Genomic DNA, 22,318 nt, shown 5'->3' with positions numbered 1-22,318 from the left:
ACACGTGTGCACATACACGTGCGCACGGGGACACACGGGAGGCGGGCAGGGCTGGAGGGGTCGGTGCCGAACACGTGAGGTGCCCCTTTCCCTGTCGGGAAACCGAGCAAAGGACGCGGGGGCTCTCTCACTTATCACAGCTGCGTGGGGCTCTCCAGGGATCCCAGAGCAAGATGTGGTCAATCACGGCAGATGCTGATGTTTTACCTTAGTTCTTCTCCTTTCCCCTCACCTCCCTGTAACCAGGCAGCAGGGTAGGTATTGACTTCAGCATCCAGGACGGCTCGGGGCCCGGGCAGGGCGCAGCCGCCGGGTCGTTAGCCTGCCGTCTGCTCCTGCTGCCGGTGGCTAGTGCTGCTGGCCTCACCACTGATGAAGGAGACGTGGTGGAGTGTGAGCGTGCGTGCGTGTGTGAGCGTGCGTGTGTGAGTGAGCGTATGTGAGCGTGCCTGTGTGAGTGTGTGTGAGCGTGCGTGTGTGAGTGAGCGTGTGTGAGCGTGCGTGTGTGAGTGTGTGTGTGTGCGTAGCTGAAGACCAGCCTGCTGACGGGGAAGCTGCAGTATTCTTCGAGGCCTGGCCTACACACACACAGCCAGGTGGAGAGTCTGCCCCCATCTGTGGCTGTGGCCTCGGCCAGACGGGCTCCGTCCAGCGGTCGTTCCTGCCTGAGCGACGCCGTGATTGCAGGGCTGACACCTGACTGCTCCCAGGGAGGGACTTGCAGCCTTGCCTCCTCCATCATGTCTCTGAAACGCTGAAGTTTTCCCTTCTCTGTTTCCTCCTTTAGGTCCCACCCTGTTTAAAGATTTAGTCAGTACAGAAGGCAGGCCAAGCTCTAGTATCCACAGTCACACAATTAGAGTTGGAAACAAACCTGTCTGGAAGACAGTCCCCGGAAATTATCACAAGGAAAGCTAATGACCAGCCTTGGTTATCCTGATAATGAAGACACTGCTACCTTAATACTCGACAAACGTGGCCATGCCAATGTTGAGTTCCTGCTAAATAAACCAAGAAAAATACTGCAGTTTACTCTCCAAGGAAATTCATTGTTTACTACAACCACTGCTTTTCTGCTGTTCATCCAGCGGCAGGCGGGCGGGCCGGGTGTCTGGAGATACGCAAGGGGTTGTGCTTCCTTTGCTGCTGAAGATGGATGAGAGGTCCATTTCCTTCTTCTCTTAACTATGATTTTGCCTTCCACTGAAGTATTAAATCTATATTTTGGAGAAGAACTGCTAAGACTTTGAAAAATATGCTAATAGGCTGCCCCGTTCCCTGATACAGGCTGGGCACCTGCCTGTGGTGCTTTATTTGACAGGTTTCGTGAGTTGTTGTTTAGTTTAGACATGGAAGCAAACTAGCCTATAAAATACTGTGCTGTAAATATAAACCTTTGTGAACCTCATGGGATAGTCCTTCTAAAATGTGAATTAAGATATTCCATGATTCAGACCCATAAACTGAAAAGTGGCCATTGCCCTGGGTAGTAATTTGCTTTGTGAAACCTTGGACTATAAATTGCCTTTGGACTCTGCTCACTGAATCCTGAGTTTGTGTGCACGACGGTAGGTAGCTAATGAAGTTTTCAAAAACAGTTCTATCAAAGGAGTTCAAACTCTTTCAGGCTGTAAGGGTCTTCCGAAATACATCTCTTTGGCTTAGGGGCTGTTTCGGTTTTTTTCTTGTTTAAAGAGCCACCCTATTTTACCGCGGAACCCAAGAGTCGGATATTAGCGGAAGTGGAAGAAAACGTGGACATCGTGTGTGAAGCCATGGGTGAGTGAGGGGAGCCGTGGGTGGGTGCAGGTGAGCCATAGAGGGTGGGGGAGCCGTGGGCGGGTGCACAGAGGCTGTGCAGGGAGCCTCCACACGGTGGAGGAACAACAGGGCATCTCCAGGGCAGAGCCATCGTCTGGGCAGCACTGGCAGGTGGGCTGTGACGGTGAGAAGGCAGACGCTTCACCTGGAGCAGAACTCAGCTGCTGGGCGTGCAACCTTGGGGAAGGCCTTTGATCTTGCTGGGCTTTTGCGTCCTCACCTGCAAAGCAGGGATAAGAGTATTTACCCAAAGGAACAGCCGTGAAGCCTTAACGGCATCTGTTCTAACAGAGAGAGACCAAGTCTTACACTCCTGACTCCCTTCAGAGGCTCCGACTCCCCCAGAGTGAGCCTCCCAGGACTTGGGGCAGGAAGTTCGTTCTCATCCCTGGGGTGAGAGGGGGTGCTGATCATGTCCGCTCTGAGGGGAGAGAGATCTTTCTAACTTCTTGAATAGGAAATCTTCCTGTTTTTCTGGCTTTTCAGCCTTTGACTGACCTTTCTTCTGTCACAGGGATGATTTGACCTCTTGCCTTGACCCCTCGCTGGCCATTGCTCCTGTTCCACGTCCAGCACACATGTGGTCACACTAGGCCTCCAGCAGGGCCGGGTCATAATCAAAACTGCACAAGTGCCCTGGAGAGGGTCAGGGAATGAGAAGGACCTTTGACATTAAGACCTGTGCGTCTTAAGGGTTTCAGCTTTTCTTCGGCTTGGAGGCTGAGTGTTTCCCAGCAGTTCTGGGAATCTTCAGGAAAGCACCCCCTTAGACACAGAGGTGGGAAGATGGAGGAGACCCTGTTGTAAAGTTACCACCTGGGGTCTGGCGAGGGCGCTGCTCACAGATCTCTGGACAGGCCAGATCCGAACCCACATCCACCAGCTCTCCGTAGCCAGTGCTTAGGCCTGGACCCAAACAGATGCGACTGACCTGCAGGGAGGCAGCGGGGGTGCCCCTCAGGGTAGTGTGGAGGGTCAACGTAGACACAGGCGTCCAGTGCCCGCCCCTGCATCCACTGAGCCTCCTGCAGAAGCGGCTCCGGCCCAGGGGAGTTGGTTCCTCTGGGGCTCCGGCCCCTGCCCCAGCAGCTCCCGGAGCGCCGTGTCCAGCCCTGCCCTGCGCCCTTCTCTGTGACTGGCTCGACCCACAAGGATGGCGCCAGGAGGGGAGAGGAGGGGTCCTGTGAACTTCCCGGGGAAATCTTTCCTTACCGTGGCCCTGTTGTTCTCACCTCTGCCTAAACACCAGTTTTTTAAGGCCAACAACTCTCTGAAAGTGAGACTATAAAATATTTAGAGTGCTTATACTTTAGAAACAAGAGTCTGCCATATTGCAGGGATAAGATTTCTGTTTATGACATTAAATTGCCCCCAAATAGAACTATTCCTAGTTCCCTGTACACTAACAATTATTTTTCTATAAATGACAATGTTAGGCTCTCCCTTTGACAAGAAGATGCTTTTCTTGCATGATTTCTACAGAGTAAACTGCTTGTTAAGTACAGGCTTATAAATACGTACCGAACAGGTCTTTCAACATTGCGTTGCCATCATATAATTTACTGCTTTCTTTTAATTTTGACAATGAAACCATAGCAGCATGCGAAGAGGTTATTCTTTATGAAAGCTACGTCATGTAATGCTATTATGAGACTTTACATGCAATGGTTATGCTTTTACCTTCAAATGAATTTTTTTTAATTTCCTTATTTAATGAAAAGTGACAGGAAACATAATGAAGGCAAAGAACAGAATCTGAGAATACATTATCCTGAAATATTCCACGATATTAGCTTTATTTATTAAAGAAGACATCTTACACCTACACAGTATCACAATTGAACAGATCTGAGTGTGCCTTTCAGCGTGAATCGTGTCAAGATGTTTTATTCAAATTCATTTTATATTTAGGGAAGCTGAGGCACAGAAGGATCCAAGATCTAGAAATAAGCCAGGTGCTTCCGCATTTTTCCGACAACCGGCGTCCTGTGCGCATGGAAGCCCAGGACCCCGTCTCGAGTGCCTTGGTCTGTTCCACCGACGGCCTCTCTGGTCCACCCTCTTGGGTGGCCTGACCCTTCTTGGCTTCAGGAGGAGGGAGCAGGGAAGCAATCTTCCCTTTGCTGGTTCCCCAAGGACCTAAGGGAACCGAGAGGAGGGCCCGGTGTGTCCCAGGCAGCAAAGCCACCAGGAACAGTGCGTTTCCATGTGGCTGCCTGGCCACCTGCAGTGACCACACCCGTTTGGGGGACAAGCAACAGAGGTCCTCGTGCTCCTGGGCCAAAGACAGCCCCTCACTTACACCCCAGGTTCTGCCCCGTGGCCCTGTCCACTGAGCACACCCGCCTGGCGAACCCCAACCTCAAGCCTCCTTCCAGGTGGCGAGGCCGTGTGCAGCTCGTCTCACTGCTCGGGAGTCTCGGCCTCCCCGTGACATCACCCGAATGCGGAGGGGCCCCCAGGAGGGGCGGCTGGGCCTTGGGCCTCCATCTGATGCTGGCCCACCTGCTCTTGGGCACAGGCATGGGAGCACCACCCCCCCAACCCCGTCATCTCTGCACCAGCCTGGTCTCGGGGCCACAGTGACGTCTCCCGAATCCACAACCTGGACCAGATGCGCCCTGCATGCGTGCTGCTTGAGCCCATCCACCAGGCCCCCAGTGCGTGGATCAGTGCCTGATTCATGTGACTGATCGTGCGTGCATCAGGAGCGCGTGGATCAGTGACCCCGACTCCTGAGATGGGGTGCTGTAGTCCCAGGCTGTGCGGTGAGCACGCCACCTGGGCTGGGCGCTGGGAGGAGCTTATGTGCTGATGCGCTCGGTCTTCACAGTCACCTTTGAGGGGGGACACCACTTCCTTACCGAGTCCCAGGGAACAGGGAAGAAGAGGGGTTACCTGCTGTGCCCAATGGCACAGCTTGGAGGGGGCACCTGTCTCCCACCCTGGTGACCCTTCCCCAGTCCCCACGAGACAGAGGCAGTCACCGCAGGGCCAGGGGCCTTCCTCCCAGCACTGTCTGAGGTCAGTCACAGCTGTACCCATAGGTCAAGGGCAGGGCCAGGCCGTGGGAAGAGCTGGAAGGGTCTGCAGCCCGCTCCCCATCTGCATGGAAGATAAGAATACCACCCGACCGGGCGCTTGGAGGGGTGAGGAAATGCCCAGTGAAGTGCCGCCATTCTACCTTGGAGTCATTTTGCCTCAGTCCTCATATAGCAGTTCTTGAAATTTAGTGAGTTTTAAATGCCCGACTGTTTCCACTTCTCTGCAGGGGTCCCTCCTCCCGCCCTCCAGTGGTTCAAGGATGCCATCTCCATCAACAAGCTCCAGAACCCTCGGTACCAAGTGCTGGCTGGCGGAGGCCTGCGCGTCCGGCAGCTGCGTCCAGAGGACTCAGGGATCTTCCAGTGCCTGGCCAGCAACGCGGGCGGGGAGGTCCAGACACACACCTACCTGGACGTCACCAGTGAGTAGGCTTCCCTGCCCTCGCCCCATGGACGCTCAGAGAACACAGGTCTCTGTCCAGCCCAAGTGCCCTCACCCCAGCCACTTGAACGCGCTGCTCTGTTGAGACGTAGAAGCAAAGTCCCCATCTTTCTGGGCAGAACTGGAAAGACTAAGTGGATGGCTCATGCCTAATCTTCTTCTTTTGATCTTTTTCTACCTGTTCTTATATATTTATTCTCTATTTTCGTTTTACTGAACAATTATAGTGCTTTCGTGAGTTTCTTTTATGATCCCATTAACAGAAACGCTTTGGCACTATGAAAAATAAGATAAAGGCACCTGTGCGTTTTCTCTTTAACCTCCCGTAGTTGCTTTTCTTCTAAAGCAAGTAGAGTTTAGTGATTATGGAATTCTCATACTTGCCCTGTCTGGAAGCAAAATGCTGATGTCTCCAGGTGTGGGGGCCGTTCAGGAAATCAAATCACGGCCAGCGTGCGCATGGCCAGTGGCTCTTGTCAGCGGTGACTCAGAAGACACTGGTGCAATATTGAGATATTCATGCATGCGTTTTGCTAAACTAGGAGTCACTTCCTCTGACCTTGCCCAGGGTCAAATTTCCCCTCCATTGTGGAGTCTAGGAAACCAGTATCACTTCAAGCAGTAAAAGTAATACTGGGGTCTTAAGCTGGAAACTGAGTTTTGATCTATTAGAATTACTTGGGGATTCCCAGGTGGCATTAGTGGTAAGGAATCCATCTGCCAGTGCAGGAGACAACATAAGAGACACGGGTTTGATCCCTGGGTTGGGAAGATCTCCTGGAGAAGGGAAGGGCAACCCACCCCAGTATTCTTGCCTGCAGAATCCCATGGACAAAGGAGCCTGGCGGGCTGTGGTCCATGGGGTCTCAAAGAGTGAGACTCGACTGAGTGAGCCCGGAATTACTTAAGCCTGTTCTGCAGCAGGGGGCCAGGGTGTGCGGGGCAGGGACTGTACAAAGCCAGTAACTGCTTTTGGCTTTGAGGGAGGTGGTTTCTGTTGCCCCCACTCACCTCTGCTGTCGTAACCTGGAGGCAGCCCAGACAGGTCTGAGCAGACGTGGCTGTTCACAGGGCTTCATTTACAGAAACAGGGACAGACTGGACCAGGCCCAGGGTGGAGGCCGCAGACCCCGCTCTCATGGGAGACCCAGGGAAGACCACCTGATCCCACCCAGTCTCAGCTCTCTCTTCAAAATGTAGCCAGCTCAGCCCAGGTCACAGGGGTCTCAGGAGGATCAGTTTGGAAATTTAAATGAAAGTGCCACTTAACCTGGTTCCCATGACAACTGGAGCAGGAACAAATAAATACCTGTAATGATCATGCTACGTATCTGTTTTGTAAGTACAGGGCTTTGCAAAGTGGATTTTTTTTTTAATTAAAGCACTTTTCATGAAATAAAAATATAGTGTGCAAAACAATCAGTATCTATTTCTTCATTTAACAAGCATTTACTGAGCACCCATGTCAGTTACTCTGGGCCTGTGAGGCTCAGGGACAAAGCTAAGATTCTTTTCTGAGGTCCTTAGACTCTAGTTATTTTAATGTTCAAAATGGATCCTAGGAAGTGTCAAAATGTCATCTCTTGGGTGATATTTAATATTCAGAAATTAGATCTCTATTTTTTTTTAACAATGAAAGCAGGTTGTTTGATTTCTATAAATAAATGTCCATCTTCTCTTTAATGTTCATCTGAACGCTCTGTGGTTCAGTGGTAAAAAAACCCACCTGCCAATGCAGGAGACATAAGAGACATGGGCTGGGTTGATCCCTGGGTCAGGAAGATCCCCTGGAGGGGGGCCTGGCTACCCACTCCAGTATTCTTGCCTGGAGAACCCCAGGGACAGAGGAGGCTGGCGGGCTGCAGTCCACGGGGTCACAGAAGCGCCGGCTGTGAAGCGACTGAGCACGCGTGCAGAGGCCCTCCTGCTCTCGCCGCCTCGTGCTGGCGGAGGGTTACAGTCGGTCCTGAAGGGTTCCACCCTTTATCGCTGCAGCACCGTCTGCGGTTAGTCCCGTAAACTCCCAGGCAGATGCCTCCTCCAGGCTGGCCTGAGCATTCCCGTCTCACTGTCGCGTCCTCTGCCTAGATGTGGCCCCCGCCTTCACCCAGCTCCCGGTGGACACCACGGTGACCGACGGGACGACGGCCGTGCTCAGGTGTGAGGTGTCCGGGGCCCCCCGGCCGGCCATCGTGTGGAGCAGAGGTAGGTGGCTCGCACCTGCCTCGGGAGGCGAGCCGGCCGGGCAGGGTTACCTCTGTTATTCCCGCTCACCCACCCGTTCTGTGACGCGGAAGATCCTGGGGAGCCAGACCGGCGAGACCCCACGAGCTCCACGGAGCTCACCGTCCGAAGGAGAGGCACATGCCCCTACCACGCGCGGACAACTCTTTCCTCTGCAGACCCTCCGTCAGTGCCTCGGGCCGGGCGGCCCCTTAAATCAGGGCGCCCGGTTTCAGCCCCTTTGTGAAGGAGGGAGGTCACGGCTAGGAGCACGTCCTTTGTTACTGTAAGCGAGCTGCTTCCAGCGCAGGATCACCTGCGTCCTCAGCGGACGTGTGCGACGCTCAGTCTGACTCTGTTTCCGTTCCTGTGTGGAGTCGCGTCCCGGGCTCGTCACAGCACCCTGCCCCCCGCCCAGCCCCATCCACACCTCAGGCACCCCGCCACTGAATGGATGGCACACGCGGTCCGTCCTTGACAAGCCGCAGCTGAATTGGGTTCCTCCCCATAGATCATGCTTGATGGACTGTATCCAGGTGAAACCTCAAAACTTACACTTTTTTCTCACCCAGACAAGCCTTTGGTGGCTTCCCAACTCTCGAAGGGGCCTCAGCTTATAGACACAAAGATCTGGGAAGCTACCGATTAATCGGAAAGAGGGGATTCTTTCATTTTAGATATTTTCTTCTTGTCTTTCCTGATTTAGAATGTAATAATAGCTTTAGATAGAAAATGTATATACACAAAGAAAAAAGAAAATTTATATACAGAAAACTCAGAATCAGCCACTCAGAGGAAGCCATCACATTTATGGATCGTAATTTTTTAAAACTTTTTACTTTGTGTTAAAATTTAGCCAATTAACAGTGTTGTGACGGTTTCCAGTGAACTCTAAGGGCTTTGGCCAAATGTACACTTGGATCCTTTCTCCCCCAGACTCCCCTCCCATCCAGGCTGCCACATGAGGCTGAGCAGAGTCCCACGTGCTGTACAGGAGAAAGACAGCAGAGTGTACATGTCCATTCACAGATCACAATTTTCTTAACTGAGTTTCTCCGCATTGGACAGTTAGGGTGTTCTTGGCTTCGGTTATCCTAACGACTGCTAAACAAACTGCTTTGGTTACTTCCGTGCGTATAGTTTCCACTTTCTTCCGATTATTTCCTCGTTTATCTTCCCGGCTGCAGCCACAGCATTGCATCTCCTTGAACGTTACAGTTCTCACGTCCCTGTTTTCTCTGTCGTCCACAGGAAGCCACATTCTGGCCAGCGGCTCTGTGCGGATCCCCCGGTTCATGCTCCTGGAGTCTGGGGGTCTGCAGATCGCCCCCGTCTCCATCCAGGACGCAGGCAGCTACACCTGCCACGCAGCCAACTCAGAGGGCTCCCTGGACGCATCCGCCACGCTCACCGTGTGGAGTGAGGACCGCGGCCCACGCGGGCCGATCCGTTACTAATGGTTTAATCAGCACATCGTCTGCGCTTGGGGATGTCAATGTGCCCTTGGACTCCCTAATCTAATCAAAGGAGAATCATTATTTTTACAACTAATTTAGAGAAATCTGTTGAGCAATTAGTCTTTTTCAGCTTCTAAAAGAATAATTAGAAAATGTATTCAAAGACTTAATGGGAACATTTCAGGAGAGATAAAAGGTTAACTTTTTAAAGTCAGTAGAGTAGGGGTATTATGCCAAACTAGTTCAAATAACAAAACTGAGAAGTTGGCTAATTTTATACAAATCACATGAGAAGAATAGATCAAGAATTCAAATCCAAGGGGAAGTATTTTTCCCATACTGTAATTATAACCAACTAAAACATTCCTCATATATTAAGTATGGACGTTTCCTATGTGTAGGAGTGAACTATAACACTATTTCTGAAATGCAGAATAAATTGTTTTCCAGAACCTAGGGTTTGGATTACCAAGTATTCAGCCTCACCAGCTGATAAACTTTTCCCTCTCTGCTTCATCCGTATCCATATCACTACAAAACATTGTCCAAAACAGCCAGTAACAGTGCTCATTAATAGATTTTGCTAAAGCCATCTATATGAGGAGAGAAACTTTGAACTGCATGAGTGAGTAATTTGTTAAAATACCTTCCTTGAAGAAAAGCTAGAAAAGCACTTGTGCTTTATTTCATATCTGGTTTAAATTTCTATAATATAGTTGGTGTCCACTCTGATAAATGGCCCTTCCTAATTTATTAGGTTTTCTAAAGATATCACTAGTTTTTTAAAAAACCATGAGTACAGCACCCCCCCCCCATATTGTTAAATATTTACTAGAAAAGAGGTTTTGTTCCATGGGATAACCTAATGTGTCAGCCACATCTGATTCATCCAGCATCCCTGGAAATTAACTAAGTGTAAAAGCTTCTGGAAAACTGATGTCTGCATCTCTGTAGGTCATTCAGCAGAGCATATTGTGGGTCTGCTAAGATGCAAAATTGTGGTAACACAAGAATGGCTGGCACAGCCCCGCGTGGCCTGGGGTCTCCCCAGGCACCCCCACCCTGTCTGTCCCAGTGGGAGCAAACAGCAGCACCCCTTTCATAGGCAGGAAAACCGAGCTCTGAGCAGAGGTGCTTCTCTGGATGCCCCACGGGTGAGCGGTCAGGCAGGGACCCAGCCTCCTGATCTGGGCTCCGGGCTCTTTCCTGCCTCAGAGCAGCCCCGGCCTCGAGGTGTGCGGCGTGGGGGCACAGGGCGGGGCCATGGAGTGCGGGCGGGCGTTCAGGCCTGCAGAGAGCACCGGGTCCCCCGTGCACTGGCCCCGGACTATCCGGCAAGAGACCCTGCAGGGCCGAGCACCGGTTTCCCCTCCTGGTCACTGGGAGGATCACAGCCCTCGCAAGGCTGTTGTAAGGATTAAGTAAACCCATAAATGAAAGTGCTTTGCAAAGCCATGAGGTGCAGTGTGGACCTTACCAGAATGTTGATCCTCTCGGGAAAGAATCCAGATTCTTCCTCAGAGCGTAGAGCCTGGTAGACACCTGCCTGTGATCTTGCTTCCCGTTTCCTTCTGGAGCGTTCCGAGGTCGGGGCATGACCTGGGGGGTGGGGGACGGGAGGCCTGCCTGCCTCCCCGAGATGCAGATGGGCTTGCTTTCCATTCCCTGAACATCTCTGAGCGCTTCCGTTTACACTCGTTTTGCCAAGGTGACAGGAAGCGAGGTTGTGATGTCAGATGACCAGTTTGTTACCCCCCAACCCCCCACCGAGGGAGGAAGCTCTCAGCCACAGGGTCCTGTCTGAGCTGCAGTTTGTGTCTTTGCAGATCGAACGTCCATCGTGACCCCTCCAGAGGACCTCGTGGTGATCAAGGGGACCACGGCCACGCTGCACTGTGGAGCCACCCACGACCCACGCATTTCTCTCCGGTCAGCTCCGTCAGTTACAGCATTAACATTCCGTGAGCTGGGGCCCTGAGGTAGAGATGAGAGGGGAGAATCTCGGGAGCTTTGATTTCAGCCACAGATCCCTGATTACAGCCTCGTACAGTCCCGGGCCCCTTCATTAATCACACAGACCCCATTTTCCACTCCAGCCTTATGTGTTATTTACAGCGAGCTGTGCTCCACTTCATGACTTCAATACAGCGTTTCATGATTTTTCTGCCAAGGTTAATACACTATCTGTAAAACGTGCTTGTCAGAGGCTGATACTTAATGAGAGAAAAATCCAGAGAGATAGAATGGGATTTCAGCAGTGTTTGCACTGGGGCCAGGCTGGACCCGAGGGGTCTGCTCTACCGCAAGGACGGCTCCTGTGTATCAGGCAGAGAGGGAGCACCACGTGGGGGAAGGCCCCGCAGTGATCACCTTGCTTAGAGGAAAACACATGGAACGAGGGGAACTGGAGGATGTGAAGGCCCGCTCAGGGGACGGTGACCCCGCCCCAGCTTTGTCTGACTCAGCCTGGAAGGTCGTGATGAAGAACCTGACCATCCAGGTGGACACGGGGCAGCAGACCCAGGTGGCTGTCGACCACGAGCTTCTTCCCCAAGAGCCGCCACTTTCAGAAGAGTTTTTAATTTTCAGAACCAGCCTTGAGCATGCATCTAGAAAGAGGACACGGTCATCCTCGTGTTTCCACTCTGGCCTCAGCCCCAAAGGCATGCAGTCAGCCCTGACGGAACCTAGGTGTCCTCCTGCTTCCTCACATTCCACTCTGAGCAGGGGGAGAGGGCCCTGACGGAACCGAGGTGTCCTCCTGCTTCCTCCCATTCCTCTCTGAGCAGGGGGAGAGGGCGGTGGACGCATAGACACGTCACTACCTGGATGTGGAGCCCGGCTGTTTTCTCTCTTCTTGGGCAGCTGTTGGACAAATTGAGAATTGCTGTATTTCTATCTGCCTCTCTGGAGTTCCCCAGAGCTCAGAAATCAAGTTTGCCTTCCTTCCAAGAATGTTGAATGTAAAGCAAACACACAAAAGCCAACGAATTAGAAGATAACCTAGAGAATTCTTGGATCCTAGAGGATTCATTCATTTCTAAAGGACTTAGGAGTGTCACCCAACACAGGACAAACAGGTATTTTCTGCTGCCCTAAGGCCACGAGAGAAACCCCTCAGATCTGTGCGGTTTCCTTGTAGCTCCTTATGTGGTTAAACAGAGTCGGAGCTCACTCCTGAGAAGTGATTAAGTTGCTCACTCTGGCAGCCCCCGCCTGGACACCGGAGGGGCGCTGGCCCTGATCGCTGCTCCCGGAGCGAGCAGCGGATTCCCCTCCTTCCCGCAGGGTCGGTCCCGCTCTGTCTGCGGGTGATGCCGGACGAGCCGAGTGGCGACACCTGTGCTCTGTGTGCGTCAAGCCTGAAAGAACTGGGCACGTTTTGGAAATCCAGTCCAGGATTTGGGAGAGGAGAGCCAGCACTGTGATCCCATCCAGCAGTGACCAGTGAGGGGCCCCTGCCCACCCACAGCCCCAGGCTGGCGGGCTCCTAGCAGCGTCTACATGTGAAAAGAAAAGCGTGCTAAAGCGTCATAAGGAATAAAAAGAGAAGAGCGTGCAGTTTTAAGGACTGAATGACTGGGTTTTAAGAAAGCGTGTTGCCGGGGTGTGATGCGTTTTCTTCACGAATTGGGGAATTCCGCCCTGGGGACTTTTACGCAGCCCTGCCCCCGTCCAGCCTCACTCTGGCCTCCAGGATGTTCCTCCGTGGGAGGGACAGATGTAGTGGTGACAGGTGTGACCACAACCCCTCAGACTGCCCGTCCCGAAGCCCAGGACTGAGCAGTGTCTGCCCTTGTCTTCAGTGTCCAGCTTTTAACTTCAGCATCTGCCTCTGTGTTTCGACCAAGACCTTAGGTTGCTTTCCTTTTTTTAAGGTGTAATTCCCATGTTAGGTAACACCCTTTAAAGAGCACATTTCAGTGGTTCTTACTATTTACTACAATTCATTCACAAAGTCGTGCTGCCCAGGTGGCTCTAGTGGTAAAGAACCCGCCTGCCAATGCAGGAGACATGAGAGATGTGAGTTTGATCCCTGGGTCAGGAAGAGTCCCCTGGAGGAGGGCATGGCCACCCACTCCAGCATTGTTGCCTGGAGAATCCCACGGACAGAGGGAGCCTGGTGGGCTACAGTCCATGGGGTCACAAGGCCTGGACACAACTGAAGCAGTGTAGCACACACACACGTTCACAAGTCACCAAGGGCTCACTTTTCAACAGAGGGCGAAGGTCAGCGGCCAGGGTCCTCACTCAGGCCTCTCTGCTTGGCCCACAGCTACGTGTGGAAGAAGGACAACGTGGTCATCGCCCCGTCCAGCAGCTCCAGGGTCGTGGTGGAGAAAGACGGGTCCCTCCTCATCAGCCAGACGTGGTCGGGCGACATCGGGGACTACACGTGTGGGGTGATCTCCGAGGGCGGGAACGACTCCAGGACGGCGCGCCTGGAGGTGATGTGAGTGCCTCGCCCGCCTGCGCGCCCGCCGCTCCTCCACGCTGGTCACACGGCGGTGGGTCGACAACAGGGATCAGAGGCTGCCGCCCCGGGCCGCAGACACCCACGCTTGCAGGGCTGGGGGTTTGGTCATCGCCTTGGGCCTCAGACACCCACACTTACAGGGTGGGGGTCGGCAACCTTAAAGTCGGGTCATGTCCGCCCTCAGCTTGGCTGGTTCATGATCGCTCTTCCTCCTCGATGATCCCCTCCGACCCTGCGTCCTGACGAACTGTTTACCCCGCCCTTCCATGCAATGCCCGTCAGAATCTCCAGCCAGTAAGGGACAGCAGGCCGGCCTGGTGCCGCTGAGAGCCCACTGCTCTCTGAGGGGAGGCACACACCTCCCACCAACACTCACGGAGGTGGCAGGAAGGCCAGGCAGGCGGGATGGGCAGCTGCCTGGCCTTCTGGGGTGGGGAGCCGTGGGGGCCACACTCGCCCCCCACAGCCCCTCTCCTCACAGGCAGGAAGCTGAAGGGCCTGCTGACCAGGTCATCTCTGCAGCGTTTATTTGCTGTCATTCAGTCGCTCAGTCGTGTCCAACTCTTTGTGACCCCATGGACTGCAGCACGCCAGGCTCCTCTGTCCTCCACTCTCTCCCAGAGTTTGCTCAGATCCACGTCCACTGAGTCAGTGATGCCGTCTAACCACCTCACCCTCTGTCTCCCCCTTCTCTCTCCCGGGACTGGAGGATGACACAGCTCTGCGTTTTGAGGCCTGGCCGTGTTTGGCATACCTGGGGCGCTCAGTGAATGCACTTTGGTGGTTGAATGAACATGTGTGTCGCGGGCCTCCAGTAGTCCTCGCAGCCAGTCTGCTCAGGCCTCTGGCCTTCCTTGTAGGTGTGTGAGTGCCTGGGCCCCCCACCGCTTGAGGGTGCCCGCCCTGCTCAGCCCTGGTCCCCTGTCTTCCTTCCCCCATCCACAGCTCAGGGGAAGACCTTCCTAAAAATTGTTGATGATTCTGGCGTCCACGACCCATGAATCCACGTGACACACCGCGCTATTCACAGTTAAACTACCTTTGAGAACTCAGATCATCCATCACTGGTACCAAATAAATAAATGTGAGCATTTCATAAAGATTCTGTCAGCAGAAGCCGAACTGCACGCTTGCAGTGTAGTGGGTGCTTTTATTCTGCACAGCTTTTATGTTCTGCTGATTTACATATCTTCCCTACTATTTGCTTATTTGATTTCCTCTAAGTAAAATGCATTTTTTTCCCAGCAAATGTTGCTGTATCTATAAAATAATGGGCTTTCTGTAATGGGAAAACACCTCATCTCCAAATACAGAATACTGCAGCTTCGCGATTCAAACCAATTTAGGTGCGACTGGTTGCAGAGCTGATGTGAGAGACAGCGGTCCTCGTGAATTGTTGGTGTAATGAGCTCTCAGTTCTTCCAAATCGGAATGAATGGGGAAGGTTGTAGGTTAGAGCGCGCGTATCTTTAGATCCAATAAGGTCCTAACTCTAGGACGTCGGCAATGACAATAGTGATGATAATAGTCATAACTCAGGATTTCGGGGCATTCGAGCTTCTCAGAGAACTTGCAAATCCAGCGCGTTAACATCTCCCGGATTCGCTCGGATGACAACAACCACAGTCTCCTGTTGCAGGAGTGACTGAGAGCTACTCTCGGCTAAATAGTATCCTTCAGAAGAGCCTGAAAGCATGCTTCCCAGCCTCCCCGCTCAAGTTAAAAGCCACTTTGTTAAATATAGAAATTAGAAACGTTACAAGTGGGCTTCTCAGGAGCAGGCCGGCCGCTGGCAGCTCTCCTGTGGGCTTGCTCCATAGTTGGCGCCCTGGAGTGTCTGCTCTGTGTCAGCCTGGGGGGCAGGGGGGCTAGGGGACCCTGGTTGGGGGAGAAGCCACCATTGCAGCAGGGCCACCGGCTGCCCCCGAGCGATGCTGGCCTGGGGGCCCCTCCCCAGCTCCCATGCTGCAGCCTCGGTCTTCTCACCTGTGAATGGGGTGCGTTGTCATTTACCTTGAAGGATGGCAGTGAAGTTTGACTGGACTGGCCAGGAGCCCCGCTCAGGGGGGACAGTCAGTCCCAGATCTTACTATGCCTCACCATCTCATAAAGAAATACTCCTCTTTTCATCAACAGCACCCCCACACACACACTGGGGCCAAGAGGTGTCTCTCTTTCACCCTACTTTATTTCTGCCTGAAGTCTGTGACCCTCGGACGCACCAGGCATGTCTATCTGCCACGGAGGCCTCGGTGCCTGGAACAGGTGGCCCATCAGTGTCTGAGGAAGCCCCGCTCCACTTAGCAGATTGAGACAGTTTGGGTATTTGGTACCACCAAGGAGGATTAATTTCAGAGGGGTCTGCCTCACCCCCTCCCAGAGAGGAGAAGTCTCTGCAATTCCAGAGGGTCTCATGACACATCTGACCAATTAACAACACGCAGTCTTGGTTATGCTGGTCACCGGCCGTGTTAGTTGTGTCTGTCCTACCAGTTTGCTGGGGCCTTACAGGAAGAAACTGGGTCTGGGGTGACCGCAGACCCCCGAAGCTTCTTGCTGTATTGAGCACCCCAGAGGGACCAGACGCCAAGGCTCTGTGGGTTGACTGTTAATCATTTAAAAACCCAATTAGCACCGCGTCTTTCCTTCTGAGACCAGAGACTAATTCCTCTGAGCCAGAGTACAGAGGAAAGCCTCATTTACGGAGCGGCTGGAGACGTGGCCCCGAGGCAGTGGGAGAGGTTTCCTTCACTAGAACCGCTTCTGACAAAGCCGTAATACAGAGCGAACAATTTAGTGCCATTTCTCAAGAGCTATCGAGCCCCCGCTGCCTTCATCCTCGGAGTGAAGTCAGAGAAGATGGGTTTGACCGAGGCGTCGTTTGTCCGCTCAAGGGGCAGGGCTTTTCTATAGGAAAATGCTCATTTTTCTATAAAATGCTCATCGGCCCCTCTCCCTCCCGGGCAGCCCCCCGCGGGCGCCCCTTCACCATCCGCTTCCTCTCGGGTCTCTCCCCAGCTGGTTTTTCCCAAATGCACCTCGCTGCCTCGCCGGCCGCACAGGCCGGGCCTGGTTGTTGGTAATTTCTGCCTTTACCACGGCCTAGTTCCCCAATGGCGAGTTCTCTTCAAACTGCGCGGTGACTCAGCATGGGCTTCACCCCCGCGTCCTCGGATCCTTTCGTTTGTCACACCGTCTGCACGTCAGGGTCGCGAGTCACTCTGCTGATCGTTTATCTCCTTTCCGAGCTGGCAGAGACGTGCTGAGACACCCTCTCCTGCTATCAGATAAGATCCTCCAAAGTGGATTCAGAATATCGGAAAGCCTCATTTGTCAGCTGTGGACGGGTTAGTCGAGTATTTCACCAAGCTTAATTTTCCAGATAACCGAAACTTATCATTTAAAGAAACAGTGTACGTTTCCAGTGTATATTAAAGAGTTCTTTGCATTGTGAACCCGGTAATATTGAACGCCAGAGATATGCTAGAGAGGAATTCCAAATGGGGAGAGGCTGGAATCAGAAGGAAAAAAAAATCTAAATTTCCTTCCGACTTGGAGTCCTGTAATGTATGTAAAAACCGCACTTTGCGTCGGCCGTCCTCCGGGGGTGACCGTGGACTTGGGCGGCGGTGGACGAGGGCTCATTATCTCTAGCTGCGTCCCAAACGGCGACGTCCTTGGGCACCACTGGCTCTAGATCTCGGTACCGGCACTAAATGTCTCAAGGCCACTTTGCCTTTTAAGTTCTTAAGTCTCCCCAGTCTTTCTAGAATTCTCTGCTCACCTGTCCGCCGCAGGCTTGGGGCGGCGTTGCTGCTGTCCAGCGTACCCCCTTTCCGCAGGCCTTGTGCTCTTCCCCTTGGGGGCTGTTCAGGGGCCGGGAGGCAGGACCCCAGACCCGCGCCCCTGGTGAGATGGATGGACTAGGGCCTTGTCCAAGCTGGCTCCAGGGCTTCCTGAGTGGACACCTGGACAGAAGGCTGCCTGGAGTGACCAGCAGACACGGAGTGGTGAGCAGCCCTCCGTCTCAACAGCACTCCAGCCCTAGGAAGAGAGCCGTCCACTCACCTGTCAGATGGGTTGTTGCTAAGTGCACCCCATTTAGGCTGAGAGGCATGATCTGACGCTGAGCGCAGACCCGGGGTCTTCCCGGCTGTGGGAACGTTAGGATCGGACCCCTCGTAACCCCCGGGACAGGGTGTGCAGAGACGCTCCAGGCCACGGCCGACTCTCCTCTTGTGCAGAAGGAGCCTGTCCCTTCCCGCCGCCCCCTGTCCTGTCCGTCCCTCCGCGGGGACAGGAGAACCGTTCTGCGAAGCTGGTCCCGGGCCCGCCGGGCACCCCTCCTCCGGCTGCCGTGTCTTCTCCTGACCCCACCCGCGTCAGCCCCGGCCGCCTGCCTCCTCTGACCACTGACCAGCCTTGCCGCTCGCCTCTTCTCCCTCCTAAGGTTACACAGAGCACCCTCCGACAGTGAGTCCCCAGGACCCTTTCTAGCGAGCTGCCCTTGGGGTCCCGGTTCCAGCCCCAGAAAGCCAGCGTCACACCGACAGCCAGAAATTCTGGACCCGGGCCTCCCTCACTTGCCCCCCTCAACGACACAGTGCAAGCCCTGCGTTCCCCCACTGTGACCCCACGGCGCCCCCGGCCCTGCCTGTGACCCCAGTGGCCACTGCCCGCCTGGTCCTCCATCTTCACCCCCAATGCTCTCGTCCTCGGCCCCCGCCTCTCCCACAGGGCACTGCCTCTCAGCTGCTGTCCCCGTCGTGGCTTCCCAGCTGGGCGCTCTGGGTGGCCAGGGCCAGGGCCACCTTCTGGCTGTGTCCACACCTGGGAGGGCGGGCTGGAGAGGGCTCGGTTCCTCCCTCTGCCCCGGCGGGGTCAGCATGTCCACCCTCCCCCTGTCCCCTGCATGCCGCTCAGCTCCAGGCGTTGGTGACGCGGGCTGGACAAGGCTGCTTGGCAGAGGACGAGGGCCCGTCGTCCAGCACACGCCCTGGCCCTGCTCTGTGGGCTTCACGACATTTGTCCAACTAAAAAGTCTATCAATTACAGAGAGAGTCGAGGTAGGCGTGATGAGTTCTGCTTGAGTCGGGGGTGAGGAGGCTCAGAGGGTCCCCACAGAGGGGAGACTGGGCTCTGGAGGCTGGGCGAGTGATGGGTTATGGGCTTGGCCCCCGCGGCAGCGCTGTGCTCACTGGAGAGTGCCTGGGGGGCAGTGCTGGCTGACGAGAGGGGAGGGGGCGCTGCTGAGGGCGAGGGAGCGGCATGACTCCCAGCAGAGCGCAGGGTTCTGGGCAGCCCGAGCCTCACGACCCCGGGAGCGCTGGTGTTGTGGACAGAGCAGAGGGGCCCCTCTCCTGATTTAAAACTCAGTTCACAATTAAAGAGAAAACAGGACGACGTTTCAGGCCCGAGTTCATCCTTCGTGGTACTGATTTAAAGTCGCGGTCTACATGAGAAATATTAGTTTGTTTATAAACCGCATGGGTGGTTAGAGAGAGCTGTGTTTCTTAGGTAGCTGCAAGCACGTAACAGCTTAATAAATTTCCGAGGGTAATGAGTACATTTTTTAAATTAAAAATATCAAGTATAATTATGGCTTTCTGTGCTGGCCTGTGTGGGTCAGCAGTAATTGATGTGTAAGAGAGACCAGAGCTAGCTGGTGGGTGAAACAGGTCACACCCAGCGTCCCCTTTCCAGCCCCCTCCCCTCTCCAGCAGGAGGAGAAGCCAGTCCTAAAGTCCAAAACACAGGGCCCTGCCCCAGGGCCCAAGGGGCGAAGGTTAAACACGAGCCTGGCAGCTCAGAAGTGCAAGGTCTCACCCCCATCAGTGGCAGAAACCACACAACTGGGTTTTGAAGCTTCATCATCAGTAAATCCCAATGAAGACCCTTCTGCTTGTAACTTCTTTCCAGAATTTATCTGCTTTGTGTTTGCATTTTATGGCCTTGCTGATGGGTTGTTCACTGTTTCCATGGGTTTTCAGTTAGCATTTTCACCGCAGTTGCCTTTCAACGCCTCTCCCAATCTCCATTACCCAACAGAACCAGGGCGACAGTATAACTGCGCACGCCCAGTCGTGAGACGGCCACACTGTCCCAGGACACATATGGGCATTTTGGCTGGTGACTCCAGATAGCTGGTGTCGGGAACTTCCACAGTCGACCCTGTTTCCCGGGCCTTTTCCTCGTAGGTGGCTTGCTGTGTTCCCATTAACAGCGTCTCACTGCAGAAGCAAATTGGTGACCAAGTTTTCTCAATTAAACCATCTACTGTATGAAATGGGCACTCCGCACTCGATTTAAGCGAGAGTTGTTAGTTGCTTAATCCCTACCAGAGGGATTAAATCAAATTACGTTTGGAAAATAAAATACGTTGTGAATGGTGATGGTTTTTGTTTTTTTGTGGGGGAGAAGGGCAGCGAGTCATTAGTATTTGTGTTCAGGGCCTGCTTGCTGTTTTCCAAACATTGCACCCCAGGAGCCGGCAGTATGAGTGCCAGGAGGTTATCACACAATTCTGATACGTGCTTTTTTTTTTTTCTTTCTTCCTTTGTATCCAAGTGAGCTGCCCCATTCACCCCAGAACCTCGTGGCCAGCCTGAACCCTGCACACAGCCACGCCGTGGTGCTCTCCTGGGTCCGACCCTTCGACGGGAACAGCCCTGTTCTTTACTACATCGTGGAGCTGTCCGAGAACAGTAAGTAGCGAGGCGGTGGTGTCGCCATGGGCAATAATCAGATTTCTCCCCAGCTCTTAATGTCTTTAACCTTTCCTTCTGGCTCAGACCCACACCAGCCAGTGAAACGCTCCGGATGCTTTACAGAGTTTCAAATGGAAACCGTGGCTCAGGCTTCGGGAAAATGAAAGGGCAGCGTGGGCACCGAGGCGGGCAGCAGCCGGAGTGGCCCCAGGGCCTCCCTCGGTGGGTGCCAGGGTCCATGCTGAGGGCCCGGGACCGGGCCCGCAGGGGCGCCCTGTCTGCGTGGGGTGGAGAGGACCCCGCAGGAGCGGCCTCTTGCCGTCGGGATCCTGACGTAGCCGACTCCCGTGGGCGTCGTCTCCTTGGAATCAGGACTCTGTTTCCTTCGTCTTTGTGCCCTTAATAGGCACTCACGGATGAACGGGGTCAGGTTCCCTGGTGGATTCCCAGAGGATGTACTCGGGTCATAGTCACCGACTCTGGCCGTGAGGGAGGTGCCCTGGGGTGCCCGGGTTACGTAAAATAGGGCACGGCTTCACGCGCACGCCAGCTGCTCCAACAGTGTGCATGGTTGTTGGCTCTTTGTCAGACATCTTGCCTAAGTAAGAAGCAGGCTTTACATACAGTCATTCATTCCATCCATCCATCTGCCCAGTACTTAGTCCTGCTTGGGCGTCTGCTCTGCACCAGGCGCTCTGCCGGGTGCTGGCTGCATGCTGACATGGTCAGCCTCAACCGCTGACAGAAGGACATGGTCAGACGTGTCCTCGCGTCCTGCCGTGCTGCGCTCTCCCATTGAGGTGCCTTCATTCCAACTGCCATGCGGAGACAGTGGGGGGAGGGCCCAGGCGGGAGACGGTCGGATGGTGCCCCTAGCGGGAGTGGTGGGAGGCCGGGGCGGGCGAGGGCAGGGGGCAGCGTGTCACCCCGAGGCGTGTGGAAACAGCTTCTGAAGTGAGGACAGCGTGCAGGAGGGGCCAGGATGCCGAGAAGGTGACCGAGGGCATCCTCTGCCCCTGGCTCCCCTGCTGGGCCCGCCTGAGCTGGCCACTGCCCAGACGCTTTCCCTGAGAGCCTCTAGAGGAGAGTCCTGAGTAGTTCATACCGTCATCACGACTACATTGAGCATCGTTACCACAAAGACTCTGAAGTGGAGAGGACCATTCTCTCCGGCTGGCCCTGACTTCATCTGCGGCCTCGGCCAAGTCAGCCCACTTATCAGTGGGCAAGTCACACATCTCCCTGCTGAGCAGATAGCAAGACAAGCACTGTCATCTGGGCCAACAATCTGGGGTTTATTTTTATTAGGTAACAGTGCCCTTAAGAAGCCCGTGAACACGCTGGCTAATCACGGTTAGAAAGAGCCGCTTAGCAGCTAACGTGCTAAAATGGAGATGGTATTTGGCCGGCGCTGAGGGCTGTGCCAGCGGACGGTTCTAAATAACCCCATCAGACAGTCCCCACGTCCCACTTCTCAGGGTACTGGCCGACGCCAGCGCCGCCTGGAAGGCAGAGTCAGCCTCCGTCCCCCTGGAAGTGGGTCCTGCAGAGACCACTCTGCGTGGCTCTGTGGAGGAGGCAGGTGCTGGGTGACACCTGCCCTCTCGACAGCCAGTGTCACAGGACGGCCTTGTCAGCACGCTCACGGAGCAGAGCTCTGAAGCTGCCGCTGCAGTGGGCCCAGGTGCCACCAGCCCAAAGCCCGTTTGTGCGGAGCGTGGCCCCTGCAGGCGTCCCGAGCTCCTCCCAGGGAGCTGGTCGTCCTCTGGTCCCAGGCGTCTCTGCCAGAGGCCAGGGACTGGAGAGAACTGCCACATCCCAAGGCCCAGCCCGAAGGATGAGCCTGCTGGGCGGAGGGGGGAAGGCCCAGCAGACCCTCCATGGCAGTCCAGTGGTTAAGACAGCCGTCTTTGCACGGGGCACAGGTTCAATCCCTGGTCAGAGACCTAAGGTCCCACAGGCTGTGTGACTCAAACAAAGGAAAAGAGAGAGGGCAGGGGACCCTGCAGACAGGCTGAGGACTGTCACACAGCAGGAGGGCGTGGCCTGCTCTAAAGTGCTGGTCGAGTTTGATCAAGACTAGTCTTTAAGGTTGGTACAGTCCCACGGGGGAGAGTGCCAGAAAAACCTGTGAGGGACTCTGAAGT

The 22,318-nt window shown here is 54.3% G+C and overlaps 1 protein-coding gene across 4 annotated transcripts in view; it reads left to right on the top strand.

Moving 5' to 3' along the window:
• LOC133238799 (protein sidekick-1) overlaps window positions 1-22,318 on the top strand; it is a 733,626-nt gene that overhangs the window by 551,489 nt on the left and 159,819 nt on the right. For all 4 annotated transcript variants that reach the window (XM_061402289.1, XM_061402290.1, XM_061402292.1 and 1 more), the window contains exons 8-14: window positions 1,696-1,779; window positions 5,093-5,287; window positions 7,396-7,512; window positions 8,782-8,949; window positions 10,814-10,916; window positions 13,264-13,440; window positions 20,032-20,168. In XM_061402289.1, the coding sequence (XP_061258273.1) occupies window positions 1,696-1,779; window positions 5,093-5,287; window positions 7,396-7,512; window positions 8,782-8,949; window positions 10,814-10,916; window positions 13,264-13,440; window positions 20,032-20,168 (981 nt within the window). The remainder of the gene's footprint in view (window positions 1-1,695; window positions 1,780-5,092; window positions 5,288-7,395; window positions 7,513-8,781; window positions 8,950-10,813; window positions 10,917-13,263; window positions 13,441-20,031; window positions 20,169-22,318) is intronic.

The sequence above is a fragment of the Bos javanicus genome, chromosome 25 (assembly GCF_032452875.1).
Source record: "Bos javanicus breed banteng chromosome 25, ARS-OSU_banteng_1.0, whole genome shotgun sequence".
Lineage (NCBI taxonomy): Eukaryota > Metazoa > Chordata > Mammalia > Artiodactyla > Bovidae > Bos > Bos javanicus.
This window is presented reverse-complemented; position numbering and strand designations above follow the sequence as displayed.